The sequence below is a fragment of the Rhinatrema bivittatum genome, chromosome 7 (assembly GCF_901001135.1).
Source record: "Rhinatrema bivittatum chromosome 7, aRhiBiv1.1, whole genome shotgun sequence".
Taxonomy (NCBI): Eukaryota; Metazoa; Chordata; class Amphibia; order Gymnophiona; family Rhinatrematidae; genus Rhinatrema; species Rhinatrema bivittatum.
This window is the reverse complement of record NC_042621.1, coordinates 84,143,579-84,164,301: the sequence shown is the minus strand read 5'-3', so window position 1 is coordinate 84,164,301 and position 20,723 is coordinate 84,143,579. Positions and strand designations below refer to the sequence as shown.

The 20,723-nt window shown below is 41.6% G+C and overlaps 1 protein-coding gene across 2 annotated transcripts in view; it reads right to left on the bottom strand.

The window, feature by feature from the left end:
• Window positions 1-20,723, bottom strand: part of NFATC3 (nuclear factor of activated T cells 3) — a 248,749-nt gene that overhangs the window by 131,683 nt on the left and 96,343 nt on the right. For both annotated transcript variants that reach the window (XM_029608593.1, XM_029608592.1), the window contains exon 4: window positions 2,322-2,521. In XM_029608593.1, the coding sequence (XP_029464453.1) occupies window positions 2,322-2,521 (200 nt within the window). The remainder of the gene's footprint in view (window positions 1-2,321; window positions 2,522-20,723) is intronic.

Below are 20,723 nucleotides of genomic sequence, written 5' to 3'. Positions count from 1 at the left end.
TCATCTAGGCTTCAGCATCTGGAGAAGATGATCTACGCGGTGAGGAAGGTTTTTTTTTTTTTAAATCTCCACAGGTTTATTTATTTAAAATCGTTTATATGCCACGTAAATCAAATATATTGTACTATGCGGTATGTTCTTTGATAGGGTAATATTTAAGATTTAGATTACAATTTTTGAGATAAGTTTTACAAAACTGGTATAGGTTGATCCTGTGGAAGAGGCATTTAATTCATATAATGATTAATAAAACCATACTACATCCTCTGCATGAAGGTATGATTCCCCTCTAATAGAAAAGCCTGAGAGGATGTGTCTTATTCTGGCAGTAAGATGAATGGTGAGAGCTTAGCCTTAGAAGACCTGTGTGGGTCGCATACACTCTGTGCTTGGGATTCTGATGGTGCCATGATAGATCTTACTTCAGTGACGACAGCGGTGCCAATTTCGTGGCTACAGCTATCTTGGCACCAAAGAAATGGCTGGCACTGAATGACAGTGACTTTGAACTCACCGATGGTTATGCCCAGGATTTCAGCGCTATGGATTCTCTTTTGTGGTATTTAGGTTATTTCCTCCAATTCATGACACCGCTCTAGTGAAGAAGCTCTTCTTTTTCAAGGATAGGAAGTGGACAAAGAGCTTTTGCAGTGTTCCGTTGACTTGAACCTCTTGCTTTTAATAGGTATTGGTACACCCATTACAGAAGCCTTAGCTTCTGGAGAAAATGTATCTGAAAGAATTTTCAGCTGCCTATACTTCATTGCCCTCAGAAGCATTCTGGTGCAGGCCTCAGTTTGTTGTATCATGAGATGGGTCTAGACACCTGAGAATTTATGGAGGTCTACTGAATCCATCCTGTGGTCATATTTTCTGCATGGCTTTTTGCCTGACATGGCTGAAAAAGATTTGCACCCTTCTATAGATTACCTTATTTTTTAATATATTTTTATGAGGACACTTGATTTAAAAAAAACCAAAATCCAAGAAAACAAGAACCGTTTCATCAAAAAACTTGGGCTGGTGAGAGAAAAACATCTATTGCTGCAGCAGAAGAAAAGTCTAAAGAAGTTCATGCTGGAAGACTCATGCATGCTCAGAGACATTCCTTTCTGAGCTCAGAGAGGCATGCCCTCCCAGGCTAGTGCCATCACATGAGGTCACCCACTTGCGTCACTGTTTTTGTCCTGCTTGTTCAAGGAGAAGAGACTTTATATTCCTATGCCAAAGATTCATCTGACCCAGAAGGCCAATATCAAGCCTGTTGGGATACAGAAGACATGTTCCCCCCCCCCCCTCTAAGTCCATTACTAATATTGGCCATAAGAGGCTATAAATCAGACTTACAGCTATCTGAGGAGGCTCGAACCAGGGGGCAGTTATTCTGTCCTTATGGCAGAGTTTCTCTCTTCTCAGAAGGCCAACATTCTGCAGGCTATTAGAGGTTGAGTGAATACAGTAATTTTCTTGTTTTTAATTAAATCAAACCTGCAAAATGATATCACAGCAAACTGTTCAGAGAACACGGGTGCAAGGGTATGCACATGATTTTGGTAAAGGATGCAGGGTATGGGTCACTGAATTGCAATCATGGAGACGGGGATGGGGATCATGTCAGGGAAAAATAAATCACTGGTTGGTTTTGAACTGCCGGGGTGCTGATTTGGGAGACTGAAACTTTCACCTTGAACCACATGTCAGTTCAAACAAACTAAAGTAGAATACTCCAGAGTTGTATACTTTCTGAAATGCAGACCTGTTGCCATATCCCAGAGGATCCAGATTGATCTTCAAAAGCTGGCCAAATGGGGATTAATGGGAATACATTTTTCTGACAACTTGAGGGCTGTGAACCGTATATTGAAGACAATAGCAGGAAACCTGTTCCCCCTTGCTTGGACCTTCCAACTTGGCTAAGCAGATTCTGACCAGAACTGGGCCTTCTTTCTTAGTTTGAACTAACATAAGGACTGTGAACCTGCAACTGTCCAAGCATAGAGGGAGCTTGCATTTGTTAGAGGTGAAGTTAACTAAGTGCTTGAATTGAATCTGCAGGAAAACTGACAGCAAACACTGCCTTAAATATACATGATTACAGTAAAAGCAGGAAGTAATTCTCTCTTTAAAGTAAAGTGATAGCAGCCCAAACTATGACTTGAAAAAGTCAAGAACTGAGACCCAATTTTGTGGTATAATTGTACACAGCACTTGAATAGGATGAATCTCTACAAACTGCTAGAACAGCTGTCTTCACTTTTGCGTGGTAGAAAGAAGCATACACATGAAGCTAAATCACTCACTGAACAAGTGATGACACATACCTGGCTGACATATTGTTTTCTGGGAGAAGAGGAATTTCCAGTACTTTTGTGCTGGCAATTATAATCTCTTGGCTAGCAGTAGCCACAGTCTTTCCTGTGATTCTATGCACTTGGTAGAAGGCATGAGGTCTCAAATAGCGATCATCTGCTGTTCCAATAAACATTTGCAGATTCAATGGCTTGTCACTGTAGCCCAAGAGCTAGTCAAAAAAAATAAATTAAAAAAAACACTTAATTTCAACTGCATAGAATACATTTTATTGTCAGTTCACTTTAACTTGTTACGTGCTAAATCATTAAATTACAATGTACTGAGTCAGAAAGGTTGTTTACGTTTTCTTAATCATGGTAAGTTTTAAAACTGGTATGTCATGCATCTAATCCATCTGCCTGCTTCCACACAGATTAACACTTTCCCTAATCTATCACTGACAAATTTATCTAAACATGTTCTTACAAACTTCAATAACAAATTTTACTACCTCCCCTAGGTAGCTTGTTCCAGTGTTTTAACTATCTTTATAGTCAGGACCCTTGGACTCCTGTAATTCAGAGATCATGGAAAGGACCTCAAAATTTCATCCTTTCTGTAGAATTGTAGGGAGATATCCCATGTGTAACCACTGAAAGCACCCAATATGAATCATAATAGCCAAGAAGTTTACTGACCAGTATACCGACAGGCCAAAACACTGTCACAGCTAAAAAGAAACTTTGACCAGATGAGAACTTTAAACCAGAGCTGAAGGATACTTATCAAGATCTGCCTGGGTGTAAGCTGCTGTGTAAATAAAACCAAGGCAGAGGGAAACTGCAGCAACTTTGGCTCATAAGCAGAAGTCACAGACCAGCCAAGGAAAGTCCAGAGGTCAGAGGGGCCCCCACCCTTGGATGAAGGGGGAGCACTCTGAAATGGAGAAAACACATGCTGAAATACAGCCTCAGTCCAGATGTGGCAGGACCCCACCCCTGAAGAAAAGGGGAGGGGGAAGACCTGCAATCCAGCAAAAACCCTTCACCCACTACATGTTATGCACAAGCTCATGCATATTTATCAGCTGGGAAGTATAAAACATAGGGCAAATAAGGAGAAAGGGAGCAGATCTGAAGCAGCCCCAGCACCCCCTTCTATCAAGGAGGGACAAGACTAGGTGTGGCCAGGAGACTGGAGAGAGGAAACGCCCTGCCTTGGTCAAATGGTGGTGTGGCGTCTGAGGCAGTGAGAAGCCAAGAAAAGCCTGGCAGCTCTGCCAGTACCAGACCTAGAAGTAAGCCTCCTTCCCTGCCCATATTCTCCAGACCTCCAGCCAGAGCCTGCTTCAGAGGTAAACAGAGGGAAATCATCTGAAGTTGGGACCAGGGGTAAGTAAGTTAGTCATAAGTATTAATATATTAGGTAGCCTAAGGTTTATGGCATGTTTGAAACCACCCATGGTACAGAACCTTCTTTAGGGTAAACTTGTACTTAGTAGCCAGGATGTCTAAGGATTCTCCATACCTAGAAAAAAGGGGGAGGTCTCCTCATCGCAGCCAAAAAATCTCTCAATCTCACGCTACAACCTATCAATACAATACCTAAATTGGAGGTAGGCTTATTCAAATCTAAGTCGCTCCAAATCCTCCTCACTTACGCTCCCCCTGGACTTCTAGATCAAGACGTTTCTCCTATGGTGGAAATCATAGCCAAATACCTAAAACTAGATTCTCCAGCCATAATCCTTGGAGATTTTAATCTTCACATCGATGCCAACCCCAGATCTTCTAACTGTGAAGTCTTCCTGTCAGCCCTTTTGGACATGGGCTTCAAACAATACATCAACCAACCCACACATAAAGCAGGTCATACACTTGACCTTATCTTTACAAACTCCAACCTCACTCCACTTTCACCGCCGCTATGCCTCCCAGTTCCATGGTCAGACCATTTCATGATCACCGCCAACATTAGGTCATTGACAGGATCTCCTGCGCCCCCTCAGGCGACCACTCTGTACTACAGGAAACCATGCCCTTCAGAAGACCTCGGCAACTCGCTGATTAAAGAACTTTCTAACCTGGATCTATCCAACCCCAATTCTGCTATTCTCTCTTGGCAAAACATCACAGAAATGATAGCCAATAACTTATGCCCACTGTCAAAAAAAACCATAAATCCTTCTCATAAAAACAAGCAGCCATGGTTCTCAAATGAGCTCCGTACCCTAAAGCAAAATCTAAGACGGAAAGAAAAAGAATGGAGGAAGAATCCCAATCCACATTCTCTAACAATATACAAAGCCGCTCTCCACCATTACAGAACAGCAACACTTTGAACTAAAAGAGAATTCTATGCCCACCGTATCCACGATATGATGTTTGACGCGAAGGCTCTTTTTTCATATGTATCGGAACTCACCAAAACTGCTCCCCCTACTATTCCAGACGACACAGCCCAAGCGAAGGCCAACGATCTCGCCGTATTCTTTCAGAACAAAATTTCCAACACCCTGGCTAGATTACCAACCAGCCCAAACTCACTGCCTCCGAATACCCTCCACCTACTGAACACAGACACAAGCTTGGATTCCTTCGATCCTACTCACACCTTAGAGGTGGAAACCCTGATAAAAAGAATGAAACCTTCGACCCACCCTCTAGACCAAATACCCTCCAAATCTCTGATTCTCATACCAGAATACATCTCCAAATATCTAGCTGATATTATCAATTGTTCCCTCTCACAAGGAATATACCCGGATGCTCTCAAAATGGCCACACTCAAACCCATACTCAAAAAACCGAACCTGGATCCGGACGACCTCAACAACTATCGCCCTATATCAAATCTCCCGTTTGTAGCTAAGGTCATGGAGAAAATTGTAAATAAGCAACTTTCAAATTACCTAGAAGACCATAATATTCTAGACCCATCACAATATGGTTTCCGAAAAGAACACAATACCGAAACCCTCATCTCACTCCTTGATCATGTTTACATTGGCTTTGATAAAGGACAGTCATTCCTCTTAGCCCTCCTCGACATCTCTGCAGCTTTCGATACTGTAAACCATAATACCCTTCTAAACCGGCTATCAGACATAGGAATTGCAGGATCAGCCCTTAGTTGGTTCGACTCCTTCCTTAGCAATAGAGGCTATAAGGCTAAAATAAAGAACAAGGAATCCTCTCACACTAACTCCCCATTCGGAGTCCCCCAGGGCTCCTCCTTATCGCCTACCCTGTTTAACATTTACATACTCCCTCTCTGCAATTTACTCACAAATCTGAAACTTAAGTTCTATATATATGCAGACAATGTTCAAATTTTAATCCCAATATCCAATTCACTTGAATCAACACTCAGGTTATGGAACTCTCACCTGCAAACGATCAATCATCACCTCTCAAGCCTCAATCTGGTGCTCAACACTTCCAAGACAGAACTATTGCTAATCACTCCAGAAGGCAGTCCCTTCCAACACCAACTGCAAACCAATATACAAACATCCCACGCTAGAGATCTTGGAGTCATTATTGATAGTCACTTGAATCTAAAGCAATTTATAAAACACACTACAAAGGAGTGCTTCTACAAGTTACAAGTACTCACAAAACTCAAACCGCTCCTATTCCATTATGATTTTAGATCTGTCCTCCAAGCCATTCTGTTTTCCAAAATCGACTACTGTAATTCCATTTTGCAAGGTCTCCCGGCTTCTACTGTAAAACCCCTCCAGTTGCTCCAAAATGCAACGGCGAGAATTTTGACGAATACCAATCGGAGAGCGCATATCTCTCCCATTCTAAAAGATCTTCACTGGCTCCCAGTACACTTCAGGATTCTTCATAAATCACTTACAATTATCCACAAATATATTCACCATCAGACCCCCCTTGATCTGCTACACCCCTTCAAACTGCACTCGACGGCCAGACTTTTAAGGGATGCCTACAAGGGATCCTTACATGTACCTCCTATTAAAGCTGTACAACACTCAAACATCAGAGACCGGACATTCTCCATCACAGGTCCCTCCATCTGGAACGCCATGCTTCCGGATCTCAGGCAGGAACCTTGTCTACTAACTTTTAAAAAGAAACTAAAGACATGGCTGTTCTGCCGAGCCTTCCCCGCCAATAGTCCAACAGCCTGACTTAGAATTGTCCCAGCAATCATGTAAATAAACAAGCGCTAAATCATGTATATAAGTTATCTTAAGGACGCTTACAAGTTATCATGAGGACGGCTCCTTGCCTCCCTCATATACTCCCTTGTATATTATACTCTATCTTCGTTCCCCTTCTTATTTCCTACTCCAAGTTAACGCATCCTTGTTATAATGTAACTTTATACTCCTTCAAATTGTCTCTTGTTATTGGTTGGTTATAGTTACTGCTTGTTCGATGTAAACCGAGTTGATTTGATTTGTATCAAGAAAGTCAGTATATAAAAGCCTTTAATAATAATAATAACAATACGTGTCTCTGACATTATTATTATTATCTTCTAAATGCTAATCCTACCAAATCTGATAAAATAAAAGTATAATTCTGGGGAGAAAACATTGTCTTTTCCTGAACTTAGGATCATGAGGTGAAGTGGGAGAGGAACTGGAAGTGTCCTGTAGCACACGGGTCCCTGAACCCCTAAATCTTACTTACAGTCTTGGCTGTTAGCTGATCGCAGCAGAAGACTGAGATCAAGGAGTCCAGGAGGGATAAATTGTCCTGCTGCGTATTCTAAGTCCCTTCCCTCTTCCCATGCTGATTCAGACCAGCAGGGAAAAAGCAGTGGCAGCATGCTGGGCTATACTCAAACAATTCAAAGCAGCAGTCGGGTCCAGGGCAGCAAAAGAAGGGACATAGCCCAAATTGTTGCCACAGCTTTCTTCCTCCTGCCAGCCTGAATCAACATGGGAGAATGGGTTTTGCAGGGAAGGAGGATGGATAGGGATGAGAAAGATGGGCTGCAGATATGTGAAAGAAGGGCTGGGTAGAAAAAGATGATGGAGGTGTGTGACAAACTTAAGAGTAGTAAATCACCTGGACTGTATGGTATACACCCCAGAGTTCTGAAGGAACTAAAAAATGAAATTTCAGACCTATTAGTAAAAATGTGTAACCTATCATTAAAATCATCCATTGTACCTGAAGACTGGAGGATAGCTAATGTAACACCCACATTTAAAAAGTGTTCTAGGGGCGTTCTGGGAAACTACACACCGGTTAGCCAGACTTCAGTGCCAGGAAAAATAGTGGAAAGTATTCTAAACATCAAAATCACAGAACATGTAGAAAGACATGGTTTAATGGAACAAACTCAGCATGGCTTTACCCAAGGCAAGTCTTGCCGCACAAATCTGCTTCACTTTTTTGAAGGCATTGCCAAGAGCAGCGATGCATTGGGTTCTGTGAGTATGTATCTTTGAGGTCCAGTGAACACATGCAATCATTGGGCTGCAAAAAGGGGAGAATGGATTCGAGAGATGTCATCTTGAACTTCTCCCTCATTATGCATTTGTTGAGAGCCTGCAAGATTAGGATCGGGTGATACCCTCCCAATTTCTTGGGGATGAGGAGGTATTGAGAATATTAGTTCAGCTTTTTGTGAGGGATCTGCTGAATGGATTGTTGAAGGAGTAGGTTGGTGACTTCCTCCTGTAGCAAGCGTTGGTTTTCCATGATGGGTTGATGAGGCTTCACCAGGCGTGGAAGATCAGGTATGGTTCTGAAATTCAAAAAAGAGTACCCTTCCTTGATGATACTGAGCACCCAATGGTCGGACGTGATCGCTGCCCAAGAACGATAGAAATATGACAGTCTGCCCCCTACTCACAGCGGCCCAGGAGTTTCTAAAAACTCTGCTGGGGCTGCTTGTTGCTATTTTGGTGTGGGCATTGCTGGCATTGATTACACTGTCTGCTCTGGCTCTGCTGCTTTGATTGCAGACAGGTTTGCGATCGACTGGATACGGTATATGTACGGGCACCGCTAGTAATAGGCTTTCCTAAAACAAGGGTAGTACTTCCTGGCTGAAGATTGTTGGTCTGTTGGAGATGCCAAGGATAGGATCGCAACATTTTGCTCCTTCAATTGCGACACTGTTTCCCGTAATTTGTCTCCAAACAAGTTATCAGGGAGACAGGGGAGGTCCACCAATTTCTCATTAACATCCTCTTGAATGCTGCTGGCTCGGAACCACACCATCCTTCAGGCCACTATGGCTCCCGCGGTGGTCCGGGCAGACCTCACTCAGGCCTCATATATCGTCCATATTAGATGTCTCAGCCCCTCCTCGAGGTCATGGAACGTCTGAGGTGGGGCTTCACCCAGAGCTGTAGAAGTTAGACGTGGCTTCAATGACTGCAAGTACTCGTACAGGTACTGCGTGCTGTAAGACTGGTGGTGCTGTATTTTTGCGTTTAGCATCTCAGCCTGAAATGCTCACTTGCCAAAGTCATCAAGATATTTGTAATCATGGCCAGGAGGGGTGCTGGAATGAAGGCAGGACTTTTGACCCGCCTCATGGCCAACTCGACCACTACAGAGGCGTGCAGGAGCTGAAGCATGCTGAAATACTGAGACTGGTGCAATTCGAAACTTGAGGTCAGTTTTCCTTGAGGTTGGTTGACTTGAAAAAGGAGATGCTCAAGCTTTCACCATGATCAAGTCGAGTACCGCATGTGCCGGCAAGGCTGTCAGCTCAGCCAGCACCTCAAAGATCTTCAGGATTCCCATGACCTCTGTCCGCAGGTCAGGCACTTTCCGTGTCTCAATATTAAGGCATGTGCCCACCTTCTCCACAAATTTTGAATAGGAGAGGTCCTCCAGCAGGGAAGAGGATTCCAGCTGTTCTTCCGGCAGGTCAAAGGAGTATCCCATGGAGAAGCCTGGTGAAGTAGTTGGTAAAAACTCTAGGGAAATGTCAGGCTGCAGAGAAGGCTTTGGGGTCGGTCTGTGGGGCCTACACTATGGGACTGCTGTGTTCACGTAAAGGTGAAGAGATATCTCTCTGAGGGTAAGCCTCATGCCGAGTACAGTGAGGCTGGTCAACTCCTTGATCCTCCACCAAGATGAAGATCTGAGATATTTGAGAAACTGCCTGTGAGGTGAGGTCTCTCTGCTCCTGACTAGGCATCAATCCTGTGGAAGTCCTCAGGGGCAAGTCCATTAGCAGAATGTCAGTCTGGGCCCTTGGGACGAAGTTGCGACCGCTCTGTCCTGGCCGAGACTTTCTGTCTCTTGTGGAGGGGTTCCTGGAGTTTCCTCCTGGACACAGATGAAATGTCCGAGAATACTCTCTCCGAGGACTTAGAGGAGCCTGATGGGGACTTAGATGTCCGTTCCACATTGGAAAATCCCAGCTCAATCAATTCATTAGGGGTAAAGTCCACTTGCAGGTCTACTAATGCTAGTGAATCCTCGATGTCTTTTCTGTCAAGTAAGTCGGTGTCCTCTTCCCTTGCATTGGTTTTTGCGCCAAGGCCGGAACATGCATCGAGCTGGACGATGCAGGGTGACGGCACGTCGATGCATCAGGCCCCGTCTGCTCCTTGCTTGGAGGCTTCAGCTTCGAGGGGTGCATCAATGGCACATTCCACACACGGTGCTTCGGACTCTGTGTTGCATCGGTTGGGGCCAGTGACTGCGCTGAAGCCTCAAATGCTTGATGCCGCTGACTGCTGTGAGCAGCGGCACATCACCCAACGCTCCACGCACCTTGGAGTCATGGGGGCACTGAGGCACAGAGGCCTGCTTAGGCCACTTGTCTGACTGTCCTAACGAGGAGACTATTTCTTGGGGCGATCCACAGCCCTGGGGAAGAATGGGCAGATAGGCGCTCCGTACTGGGTGCATAGGACCCCAATTCCTCCTCTCAAAGCCAGGCTATTTTGTGGCCATTGGCGCTGGGTCCGGGGGGACATGCGGCCACAGACTCTGCAGGAGGCCTGGTCATGATCCAGGCCCAGGCAAAGATAACAGTAATTATGTCAGTCAGTGATGGACATAACTTTTCCGCACTGGCAGAATTGCGGTCTGGGAGGCATTTTGAAGTTGCTTTAAGCAATCACTGTTGAAATGAAATGTGATCTCTGAGGAGATGCGAAGCTCCGCGTGCGGCCAGTAATGTGGAAAAAAAATGGACTGAGGAGAAAATGGAGCCACGCGGGAAAGAACACGCAGCCGCACAAAGCAAAGCTCTGTCATCTTTGGAAGCTCTGCCTCGGCTGCCCCGGAGGGACACCCCAGACAGCATGGCTAATTCAGCCTGCTTATCTGTGGGAAAAAGTCCGCTATTGGACATCACCACCCACTGTGTGTCAGATTTTCATCCTGCTTGTCCAAAGAGAAAGAAAAAGTAAAGACCTTTTTTTCAAGGAGGATAAATATAATGAAACAGTGATATTCCAGCTGCTAACTTACAAACCAAAGGGCTTTCTTTCTTAAATTAATTTGACATAATACCATCAATTAGTTATTTGTGATCTTATGTCATCTTTTATTTGATATTTTGTGTTTTATGTTGTTCATTGTGTATCTTTCTTTTTCTTATGTATGCTTTTTTTTAGTACTCTGCCAAGAATGTAGAATTGTACAGACTACAAATTTTTTTAAATAAATACCACTCTTTTAAGCCCCAAATATACAATTATTTTTACTCATCTGGCAATGAAACTCTGAAGATGAATTAGCCTTTTATTTACCAATACAGCACCAATAACTGTTCAGTTTTATTGGTTGGGGAGGTTTTATGTAAGAACTTAAAACATCTCTTAATATCACGAGAATGTTAAAACTCATGCAAGGATCCCTCTAAGACTTCTTACCCTTGGGATAGAACCCTAAAAAGAACAATGTCCTGGTGAGTATAAAGATCCTTTCTTTTAATAGACCTGTGAGGCAACAGCTGCTACCGGAACTCTAAGGGAGATCACATGGAGGTCAATCTTTGGACTGTCAAACAAAAACTCCAAACTAAATTTAACAGAAGCTTTTGATGCCAAAATACTTTTCATGGCAAGCAAATTTTTCCAAACACAATAGTAAGAATTACTTGTAGAAGATTTTTCTAGAGCCCAGGCCAAACTTGATCTTCTATAATTTTGGGTAGATAAGCATACAAGTTTCCAACACTCCCTTCCATGCCTTTTTGTTCAGTCTCACAAGCCTGTCCCCACTCTACCTTTCAAACATTTCAATTCTGTCAGAATCACTCAAAAAATCCCCAAACACATAATAAACCAGGGAAAGAAAATATATAAATATTAAAAAAATGTTCCTAGAAATCTTCAAAAATTTTATAAAAGCAGATTTGTAGGACAGTTTAATGAACATTTTAATTATATCAAATTAAAGCTGCATTATTAGCTTATGATCTGTGTTGCTATATATTTTTGTAATCTAATGCATTTAAAAACCGAGGAAAGCATTTGCTTTTTATGAGGATCAGCAAAAATGATCATGTGGGTTTCTCTAAAATGGGTCGTCAGTTGAAAAAAAAATTTTTTTGTCATTATCATCATTAACACAGAAAGAAACCTGAAATACTATAATGCAACAAAGGGGGTAAGTTGGATTCTGTCCTTTGAGCAAATCCTGAAGGACAGACTAAACATTGTCACATCAGGAATCAATCTCTAAATAGTAATGGGACAAGTATCTGGACTGAACTTCATGTTGCAGCTTTGTAAATGGAGATGATCTAAGATAGGTCACCAATGATGCCATGGCTCTAAAATTATGAGCACTGAGCTCCCATTTTAGCATCAGCCTTGCTGGGCATAACAGAAAGAAGTGCAATCTGCTATCCTATTAGAAATTGTCTGTTTACTGCAATCTCAAGTCTGTTGGTGTCAAAAGTTGGATGAACCTTCTATGTCAGGGGTGGCCGACTCTGGACCTCGAGAGCCACAAACAAGCATAGTTTTCAAGATAGCCACAATGAATATGCATGAGATAGATTTGCATACAATAGAGGCAGTAGATGCAAATCTCATGCATATTCATTTTGGATGTCCTGAAAACCCAGCCTGTTTGTGGCTCTCAAGGACTGAGCTGGCCAACCCTGTTCTGTGCACTTTGGTTTCTCTAGAAACAACTCCTTTGCATCCTGACTATGCGGCATGGAGAAAGATATTGGAAGATCTACTGGCTGGTTAAAGTGAACATCTAACATTACCATATGCAGGAACCTGGATACATGTACAGCACCACCCTATTATGAAACTTAGTATAAGGTAGATAACTTATTAGTGCCTGGAGCTAACTAATTCTGTAGGCCAAAGTGACTGCCATGAAAAATATGACCTCCCAGATCAAGTATTCGCACCCACACAAGATTAGTGGCTCAAAAGGGACTTTTAGCAGTTGGATAAGTACCACATTAAGGTCCCATGAACAGAAGACTTGATGGATGGCTTTAATCTGATAACTAAATACTAGACAGAGATGGAGGTTTCCTTCCTCATGGTGGTGAGAAATGCAAACTGTACTAAGGTGCATACCAACAGTTGATTTTGAAGCTAGACTCTGAAAGATGTAGAAAGTATTCAAGCATTTTTTGTGAGGAACAGAACGTATCTAGGGCCTTGCCTTCACATCAGGTGCCAAACTGCCTCTATTTTAACCCATAACATCTTATGGAGAATTACTTCCTGGAATTCATAAGGATCTAAAATCACTAAGAAAATCCAAAAACTATTTTATTTTTCTCTCACTATGCAAAGAGCTAGACAATGGATGAAACAATATTCCCCAATTTATGTGATCAGTGTTGGGACAATAGTCCCACCTTACTGCCTTCCCAATGGATAGACCAAAAGGATAGAAAATTAAATCTGTGTGGCCAGTGAAACTCTTCCAAGTTTTAAGATATTGGAGGATACGTACAGTGCATTCAGAAAGTATTCTGACCCTTTCATTTTTTACATATTTTATTACATTACAGCCTTATTCTAAAATAAATATGCACTTTTAACTTCCTCATTCTAAACACAATACATCAGCATGACAAACTGAAATCAGGTTTGTAGTAATTTGTGCAAATTAATTTAAAAAAAAAATTATTTACATAAGTATTCAGGCCCTTTATTCAGTATGTTGAGGCAACTTTTGCAAATCACCTGGACCGGATGGTATGCATCCTAGGGTACTGAAGGAACTCAAAAATGAAATTTCTGATCTATTACTTAAAATTTGTAACCTATCATTAAAATCATCCACTGTACCTGAAGACTGGAGGTTGGCCAATGTAACCCCAATATTTAAAAAAGGCTCCAGGGGCGATTCGGGTAACTATAGACCAGTGAGCCTGACTTCAGTGCTGGGAAAAATAGTGAAAACTATTCTCAAGATCAAAATTGTAGAGCATATAGAAAGACATGGTTTAATGAAACACAGTCAACATGGATTTACCCAAGGGAAGTCTTGCCTAACAAATCTGCTTCATTTTTTTGAAGGGGTTAATAAACATGTGGATAAAGGTGAACTGGTAGATGTAGTGTATTTGGCTTTTCAGAAGGCGTTTGATAAAGTCCCTCATGAGAGGCTTCTAAGAAAACTAAAACGTCATGGGATAGGAGGCGATGCCCTTTCGTGGATTACAAACTGGTTAAAAGACAGGACACAGTAGGATTAAATGGTCAATTTTCTCAGTTGAAAAGGGTAAACAGTGGAGTGTTTCAGGGATCTGTACTTGGACTGGTGCTTTTCAATATATATATATATATATATATATATATATATATATATATGATCAGGAAAGGAATATGACACGTGAGGTTATCAAATTTGCAGATGATACAAAATTATTCAGAGTAGTTAAATCACAAGAGGATTGTGATACATTACAGGAGGACCTTGCAAGACTGGAAGATTGGGCATCCAAATGGCAGATGAAATTTAATGTGGACAAGTGCAAGGTGTTGCATATAGGGAAAAATAACCCTTGCTGTAGTTACACGATGTTAGGTTCCATATTAGGAGCTACCACCCAGGAAAAAAATCTAGGTATCATAGTGGATAATACTTTAAAATCGTCTGCTCAGTGTGCTGCTGCAGTCAAAAAAGCAAACAGAATGTTAGGAATTATTATGAAGGGAATGGTTAATAAAATGGAAAATGTCATAATGCTTCTATCGCTCAATGGTGAGACCACACCTTGAATTGTGTGTACAATTCTGGTTGCTGCATCTCAAAAAAGATATAGTTGCGATGGAGAAGGTACAGAGAAGGGAAACCAAAATGATAAAGGGGATGGAACAGCTCCCCTTATAAGGAAAGACTGAAGAGGTTAGGGCTGTTCAGCTTGGAGAAGAGATGGCTGAGGGGAGATATGATAGAGGTCTTTAAGATCATGAGAGGTCTTGAACGAGTAGATGTGAATCGGTTATTTACATTTTCAATTAATAGAAGGATTAGGGGGCATTCCATGAAGTTAGCAAGTAACACATTTAAGACTAATCAGAGAAAATTATTTTGCACTCAACGCACAATTAAGCTCTGGAATTTGTTGCCAGAGGATGTGGTTAGTGCAGTTAGTGTAGCTGGGTTCAAAAAAGGTTTGGATAAGTTCTTGGAAGAGAAATCCATTAACTGCTATTAATCAAGTTTACTTAGGGAATAGCCACTGCTATTAATTGCATCAGTAGCATGGGATCTTCTTAGTGTTTAGGTACTTGCCAGGTTCTTGTGGCCTGGTTTGGCCTCTGCTGGAAACAGGATGCTGGGCTTGATGGGCCCTTGGTCTAACCCAGTTTGGCAATTTCTTATGGATTTGGAGATTTTCTCCCATTCTCTGCAGATCCTCTGTCAGGTTGAATGGAAAGTGGTGATGCATAGCTATTTTCAGGATTCTCCAAAGATGATCGATCGGGTTCAAGTCCAGACTCTGGCTGGGCCAGTCAAGGACATTCAGTCTCGTCTCGAAGCTATACCTGTGTTGTCTTGACTTTGTGGTAGAAGGTGAATTGTCACCCCAGTCTGAAGTCCAGAGTGCTCTGGAGCAGGTTTTCATCAAAGATCTTTCCATTCATTTTTCCCTCAATCCTGACTAATCTGCCAGTATCTGCAGCTGAAAAACATCCCCACAGCATGATGCTTCCACCAGCATTCTTCACTGTGGGGATGGTATTGTTAGGTGATGAGTGATGTCTGGTTTTCTCTAGACATGTCACCTAGTATTCAGGCCAGAATTCAATCTTGGTTTCATCAGACCAAAGAATCTTGTTCCTCATGCACTGAGAGTCCTTTAAATGCCTTTTAGCAAACTCCAAGCAGGCTGTCATGTGCCTTTTACTGAAGAGTGGCTTCTGTTTGGCCACTACCATAAAGGTCTGATTGGTGAAGTACTGCAGAGATGTTGTCCTTCTGAAAGATTCTATCTCCACTGCGGAACTCTGGAGCTCTGTCAGAGTGACCATCAGGTTCTTTGTCACCTCCCTGACCAAGGTCTTTCTCCCCCGATTGCTTAGTTTGGGTAGGCGGGCAGGCAGCCAGCTCCAGGAAGAGTCTTGGTGGTTCCGAACTTCTTCCATTTAGGAATAATAGAGATCATGGTGTTCTTCAGGACCTTCAATGCTGCAGCAAATTTTTTTTTTTCATTCAATACATCAACATTACATTGTTTAACATTTCCATATTCATTCTTTAAACAGTTCTAATACAATAATCATACTTTCCATATTTCTTTATCTCAATTAATGTATTTTTTTAAGTAATACTGGAAATAGGGGCATGTAAAAAGCGGTCCAAGGAAAGAAATACAATTTCACAATTATAATTTATTAGCTCATTCGTGAACTTTACATATTTTGCATCAAACCTTAATCAGCTATCACTAATGGGTGACCATCCAAAAACTTACATAAATCTATTGGATCACAGAATACATATTTGTTATCCATATAGCTTAATATGCATTTACAGGGATATTTAACTATAAATTTTCCTCCTCTCCTTTCAACCTCAGATTTCATCAATATTTTATTTTATTTCTTATTTTTCTATACCGGCTTTCATGACAGGAATCACATCAAACCAGTTTACATTTAACAGGGTGTGGAATATACAGAGAATTTGAGCAACTATAACAAGTGCAAGCTTAACGGAAATGCAGTTACAATAAAACAGGGAAGTACAATTGGGAGCGGAAGTAGAAAGGAAGATTGAGTGACAGCAAAATTATTTACAGATTAACTGACAGCAAAATTATTTACAGAGATGCAAAATTGATTCAAATGTGGAAGAATATATATCGTGAATGAGATTGATGACAGTGTTGGTGAGTGCTTTCTATTTAAACCCTTTGTTAACAAAGTGTTTGTGATGACGGTAACAGTAAAAATATACATTTTTTTCTTCTCTCCTGGGTGGTTCTTGATAGATCAGGGTAGATTCATATCTTTTCACCGTGAAACAGTTTTAACCTGTTTCGCATGAAGAATCTAAACACCATATCTCTGTCAGATATCAAGGTGAATGACACAAATAGTGTTCTCCTTTTCATTACAATTGACTCAGATGATAATTCCAAAAATTGAGATAAATTCACATTTTCTTCTAGCTGTAAATTTTGTTGATTTTCATTTTTTCTGTCATCTCTCTTCGATAAATAATATATCTTGTTAAACACAGGTAATATTTCTTTAGGTAACTCTAGAATTTGCAGGAGATATTTTTTAAACATCTCTAAGAGGGAGATTGCTTCCAATTATAGAAAATTCAGAATTCGTAAATTAGAGTACTTCCCCATATTTTCCAAATTCTCTATTTTCTTTAAATGAATAACTTCAACTCTCAATATTTCATGCTGAGTTTCCTCAAGGTTTCCAAACTCTGGTCAATTTTTGCTCAATTTTTGTCCCATGATCATTGATCCTAGTTTTAACCTTATGGAAATGTTGATTTGTTTCTAGTGTTATTTTTGTCAGATTTATTATGGCTACCTCTAAATTTTTCAAGCCCGACCATAATGAGTATAGAGTTATTACCTTAGGTTTCACCATCTGAGGTAGAACTTCCATAAGTTGTTTGGAGGGTTCTTTCCCCATAGCTTGTAAGTCCCCAATCTCAACCCGCAGATTTTCTTCATCCTCTTCCGTGGCACCCACAGATTCTCCCAAAGATCATCCATTTTCTGACTTGGCTGATTTCTCACCAGCAGTTTTTACTTTTCTTTTCACATCGCTGAGGTCTGCAGGTCTCAGCTGCTTCTCTCGGCCCCTCATGCCCAATTCCCGTTCTGCTTCCTCCACGGTCGAAGGAGTGGGTGGGATGCTCGGTACTCCGGGACTCAGTGAGATGTCAGCCAACAGATTTGATGCTCGCTCTGCGCCTTCCTCTGCAGCGGTTCCCTCCACTGGCTTCAAGTTCACAGTCCGGGCGAAGAATTTCTCGATTCTTGGTTGAAGAGGGGATGATGTTACCTCCCTTACCCTCGCTTTCCTATTAGTATGATGTGTACTGTGCTGTTTGTATTAGAGAGTCTCTCCCGTCTCTCTCTCCAGGAGCAGTCCAAAACATGGAAATGCCTGTCTGGGCACTTCTCAGTTTCCGATGTGAAAATATCGTGGGTGCAATAAATTTAATGTTCACTGAAGATAGTCGAAGCGCTAAAATAACATGCATTGTGGTATCTCAAAAATTCCCCTAACCATGTAGATTGAGGAGGGAAAAATGCATATTATCCATTTTAGAATAAGGCTGTGATGTAACAAAATGTGGAAAAAAGAGAAGGGGTCTGAATACTCTCTGAATGCACTGTATACAGAATATCTGTTAACCAATAAATGAAAACAGCATCTGATATTAGTCGGGCCTTCTGTTCTCTTCTAGAGAAGAATGTTAGGGATTTTCCTGTTTAGAATGAATGCAAACAGCTCTCTCTCCAGTGTTCCCCACTTGAAAAACATCTTTCCTGCTACCTCCTGATCCAGAGATCCTGTTTCTGGGAGGGGGGGGGGGGGGGGGAAAGGATTGAGAATTCTAATGATTTTGTCTACTGGAATGCTCTCCTTTCCTGTCATGCTTGGTGTAACATCCACACGCTATTTCCTGTGGTGGGATAGATTTGACCACTTTGGTCCTTAAAAGGAAAAGCTCCATGTCTAGCAATTTATAATTAGGAAGGGGATGAAATGATTCTTTTGGTGGGCATTTTCAAGGAATTTTCAATAAAGTTCTACAGCTTCATTTTTATTCTAGAGAATCCAACTGTGAGATTAGGAAGGGCAAGGTTTCCATAAAACCTTAGCCTGGCACAGAGACTGGAATTCTAGCTATGCGCTCTAAGAACATAAGAAAATGCCATACTGGGTCAGACCAAGGGTCCATCAAGCTCAGCATCCTGTTTCCAACAGTGGCCAATCCAGGCCATAAGAACCTGGCAAGTACCCAAAAAATAGCAGTGGCTATTCTCTAAGTGAACTTAATAGCAGGTAATGGACTTCTCCTCCAAGAACTTATCCAATCCTTTTTTAAATACAGCTATACTAACTGCACTAACCACATCCTCTGGTAACAAATTCCAGAGTTTAACTGTGCGTTGAGTAAAAAAGAACTTTCTCCGATTAGTTTTAAATGTGCCAAATGCTAACTTCATGAAGTGCCCCCTAGTCCTTCTATTATCTGAAAGAGTAAATAACTGATTCACATCTACTCGTTCTAGACCTCTCATGATTTTAAACACCTCTATCATATCCCCCCTTCAGCCATCTCTTCTCCAAGCTGAAAAGTCCTAACCTCTATAGTCTTTCCTCATAGGGGAGCTGTTCCATTCCCCTTATTTTGGTAGCCCTTCTCTGTACCTTCTCCATCGCAATTATATCTTTTTTGAGATGCGGCGACCAGAATTGTACACAGTATTCAAGGTGCGGTCTCACCATGGAGCGCTACAGAGGCATGATGATATTTTCCGTTTTATTCACCATTCCCTTTCTAATAATTCCCAACATTCTGTTTGCTTTTTTGACTGCCGCAGCACACTGAACCGACAATTTCAATGTGTTATCCACTGTGACGCCTAGATCTCTTTATTGGGTTGTAGCACCTAATATGGAACCCAACATTGTGTAATTATAGCATGGGTTATTTTTCCCTATATGCATCACCTTGCGCTTATCCAGTCAAAATCTCATCTTAGTTTTGACTGGGTTACCATTTGGGGTTTTGAAATTATGCAATCCTAAGATCAAAGCCTTGAACTCTGTTGCTGACAGGAACAAGTGGACAGAGGAAATAATTGCTGCTGAGGTGATTCACCCAAATACTTCCTTCAATGGCGTGTGCCTTGGAGGTGGACAGAGAAGGTCCAAAATATTGAATAGTAGTCTGATTAGATCCACAGATTCATTGACCTTGTCCCCAAATAATTTCCTTCCACTGCACAGTATGTCCACCAGATACTCTTTTACATCTTCCCTAGCACTAACAATCATAAAAGCCTGGAGATAATATTGCCATGGCAGAGGCTCTCAGTGACTTTTTGAAAGCATTATGGGTCTCACAAAGCAGTGTTCAGCAGGTGGGCAAATCTGTATTGTTTCTCTGCAGGGAGAAACTGTTTTTGCCCCTTCCCAAATAAAATGTATGTATTTGAACATATATGTCTGATACGACACCAATGCAGGACCTAAACATATTCTGAAAGAACATCTTGCAAAGGATCACTGTTTGGAAATAACCTTGGGGACACCAAAGAATGAGTCTGAATCCTTGTCCTTTTTCAGGGTGGATTTGATGACCGTAGACTGGTGTGGTGTGGTAGATGGACAATTTCTTATGTTCTTATTTGCTTTCTTATCCAAAGAAAGAACTATGAGTGGAATATCCCACATTCTCTTCCATATATCCTGAAGAAGAGTGAATATGAATAGCCACAAGTGTTGATGTATCAAAAGAAGGCCAGTAAGTGGCAAGGTGGATCACTTTCTACTTCTTAAAGGGAATTCTCTCAGCCATTCTTTGAACATACATTGGGAAGGAAAGGTCCTCTAGACATTACTTATTCCTCAACTGTGGAAGGAAAGAATCTGAGGGTAGATGAGGAGTAGAATAATCTTCTTCAGAAGAATTCTCTGACACCCAGACCTGATCCCAGTACTCTTTAGCCTGGAGATAATTCCCTGAGCTGCAGCCAGGGATGCAAATGACTTTGAAACTGTAGTCTCAGCAAGCAAAGATATGGTTCTTTAGCTACTGGGATTAAACATTGCCAAACAATTAAGGAGACCTCCTTGTCCAAAGGTGTATGAATCTGATTTAGCACAGACAACACTGATGCCAAGTCTCAGTACCGAGCCACCAATCTCTAGTCTAAACTACTCTATAAGGATCAGTTCAGTAAGAAAATAAGAACATAAGAAATTGCCATGCTGGGTCAGACCAAGGGTCCATCAAGCCCAGCATCCTGTTTCCAACAGAGGC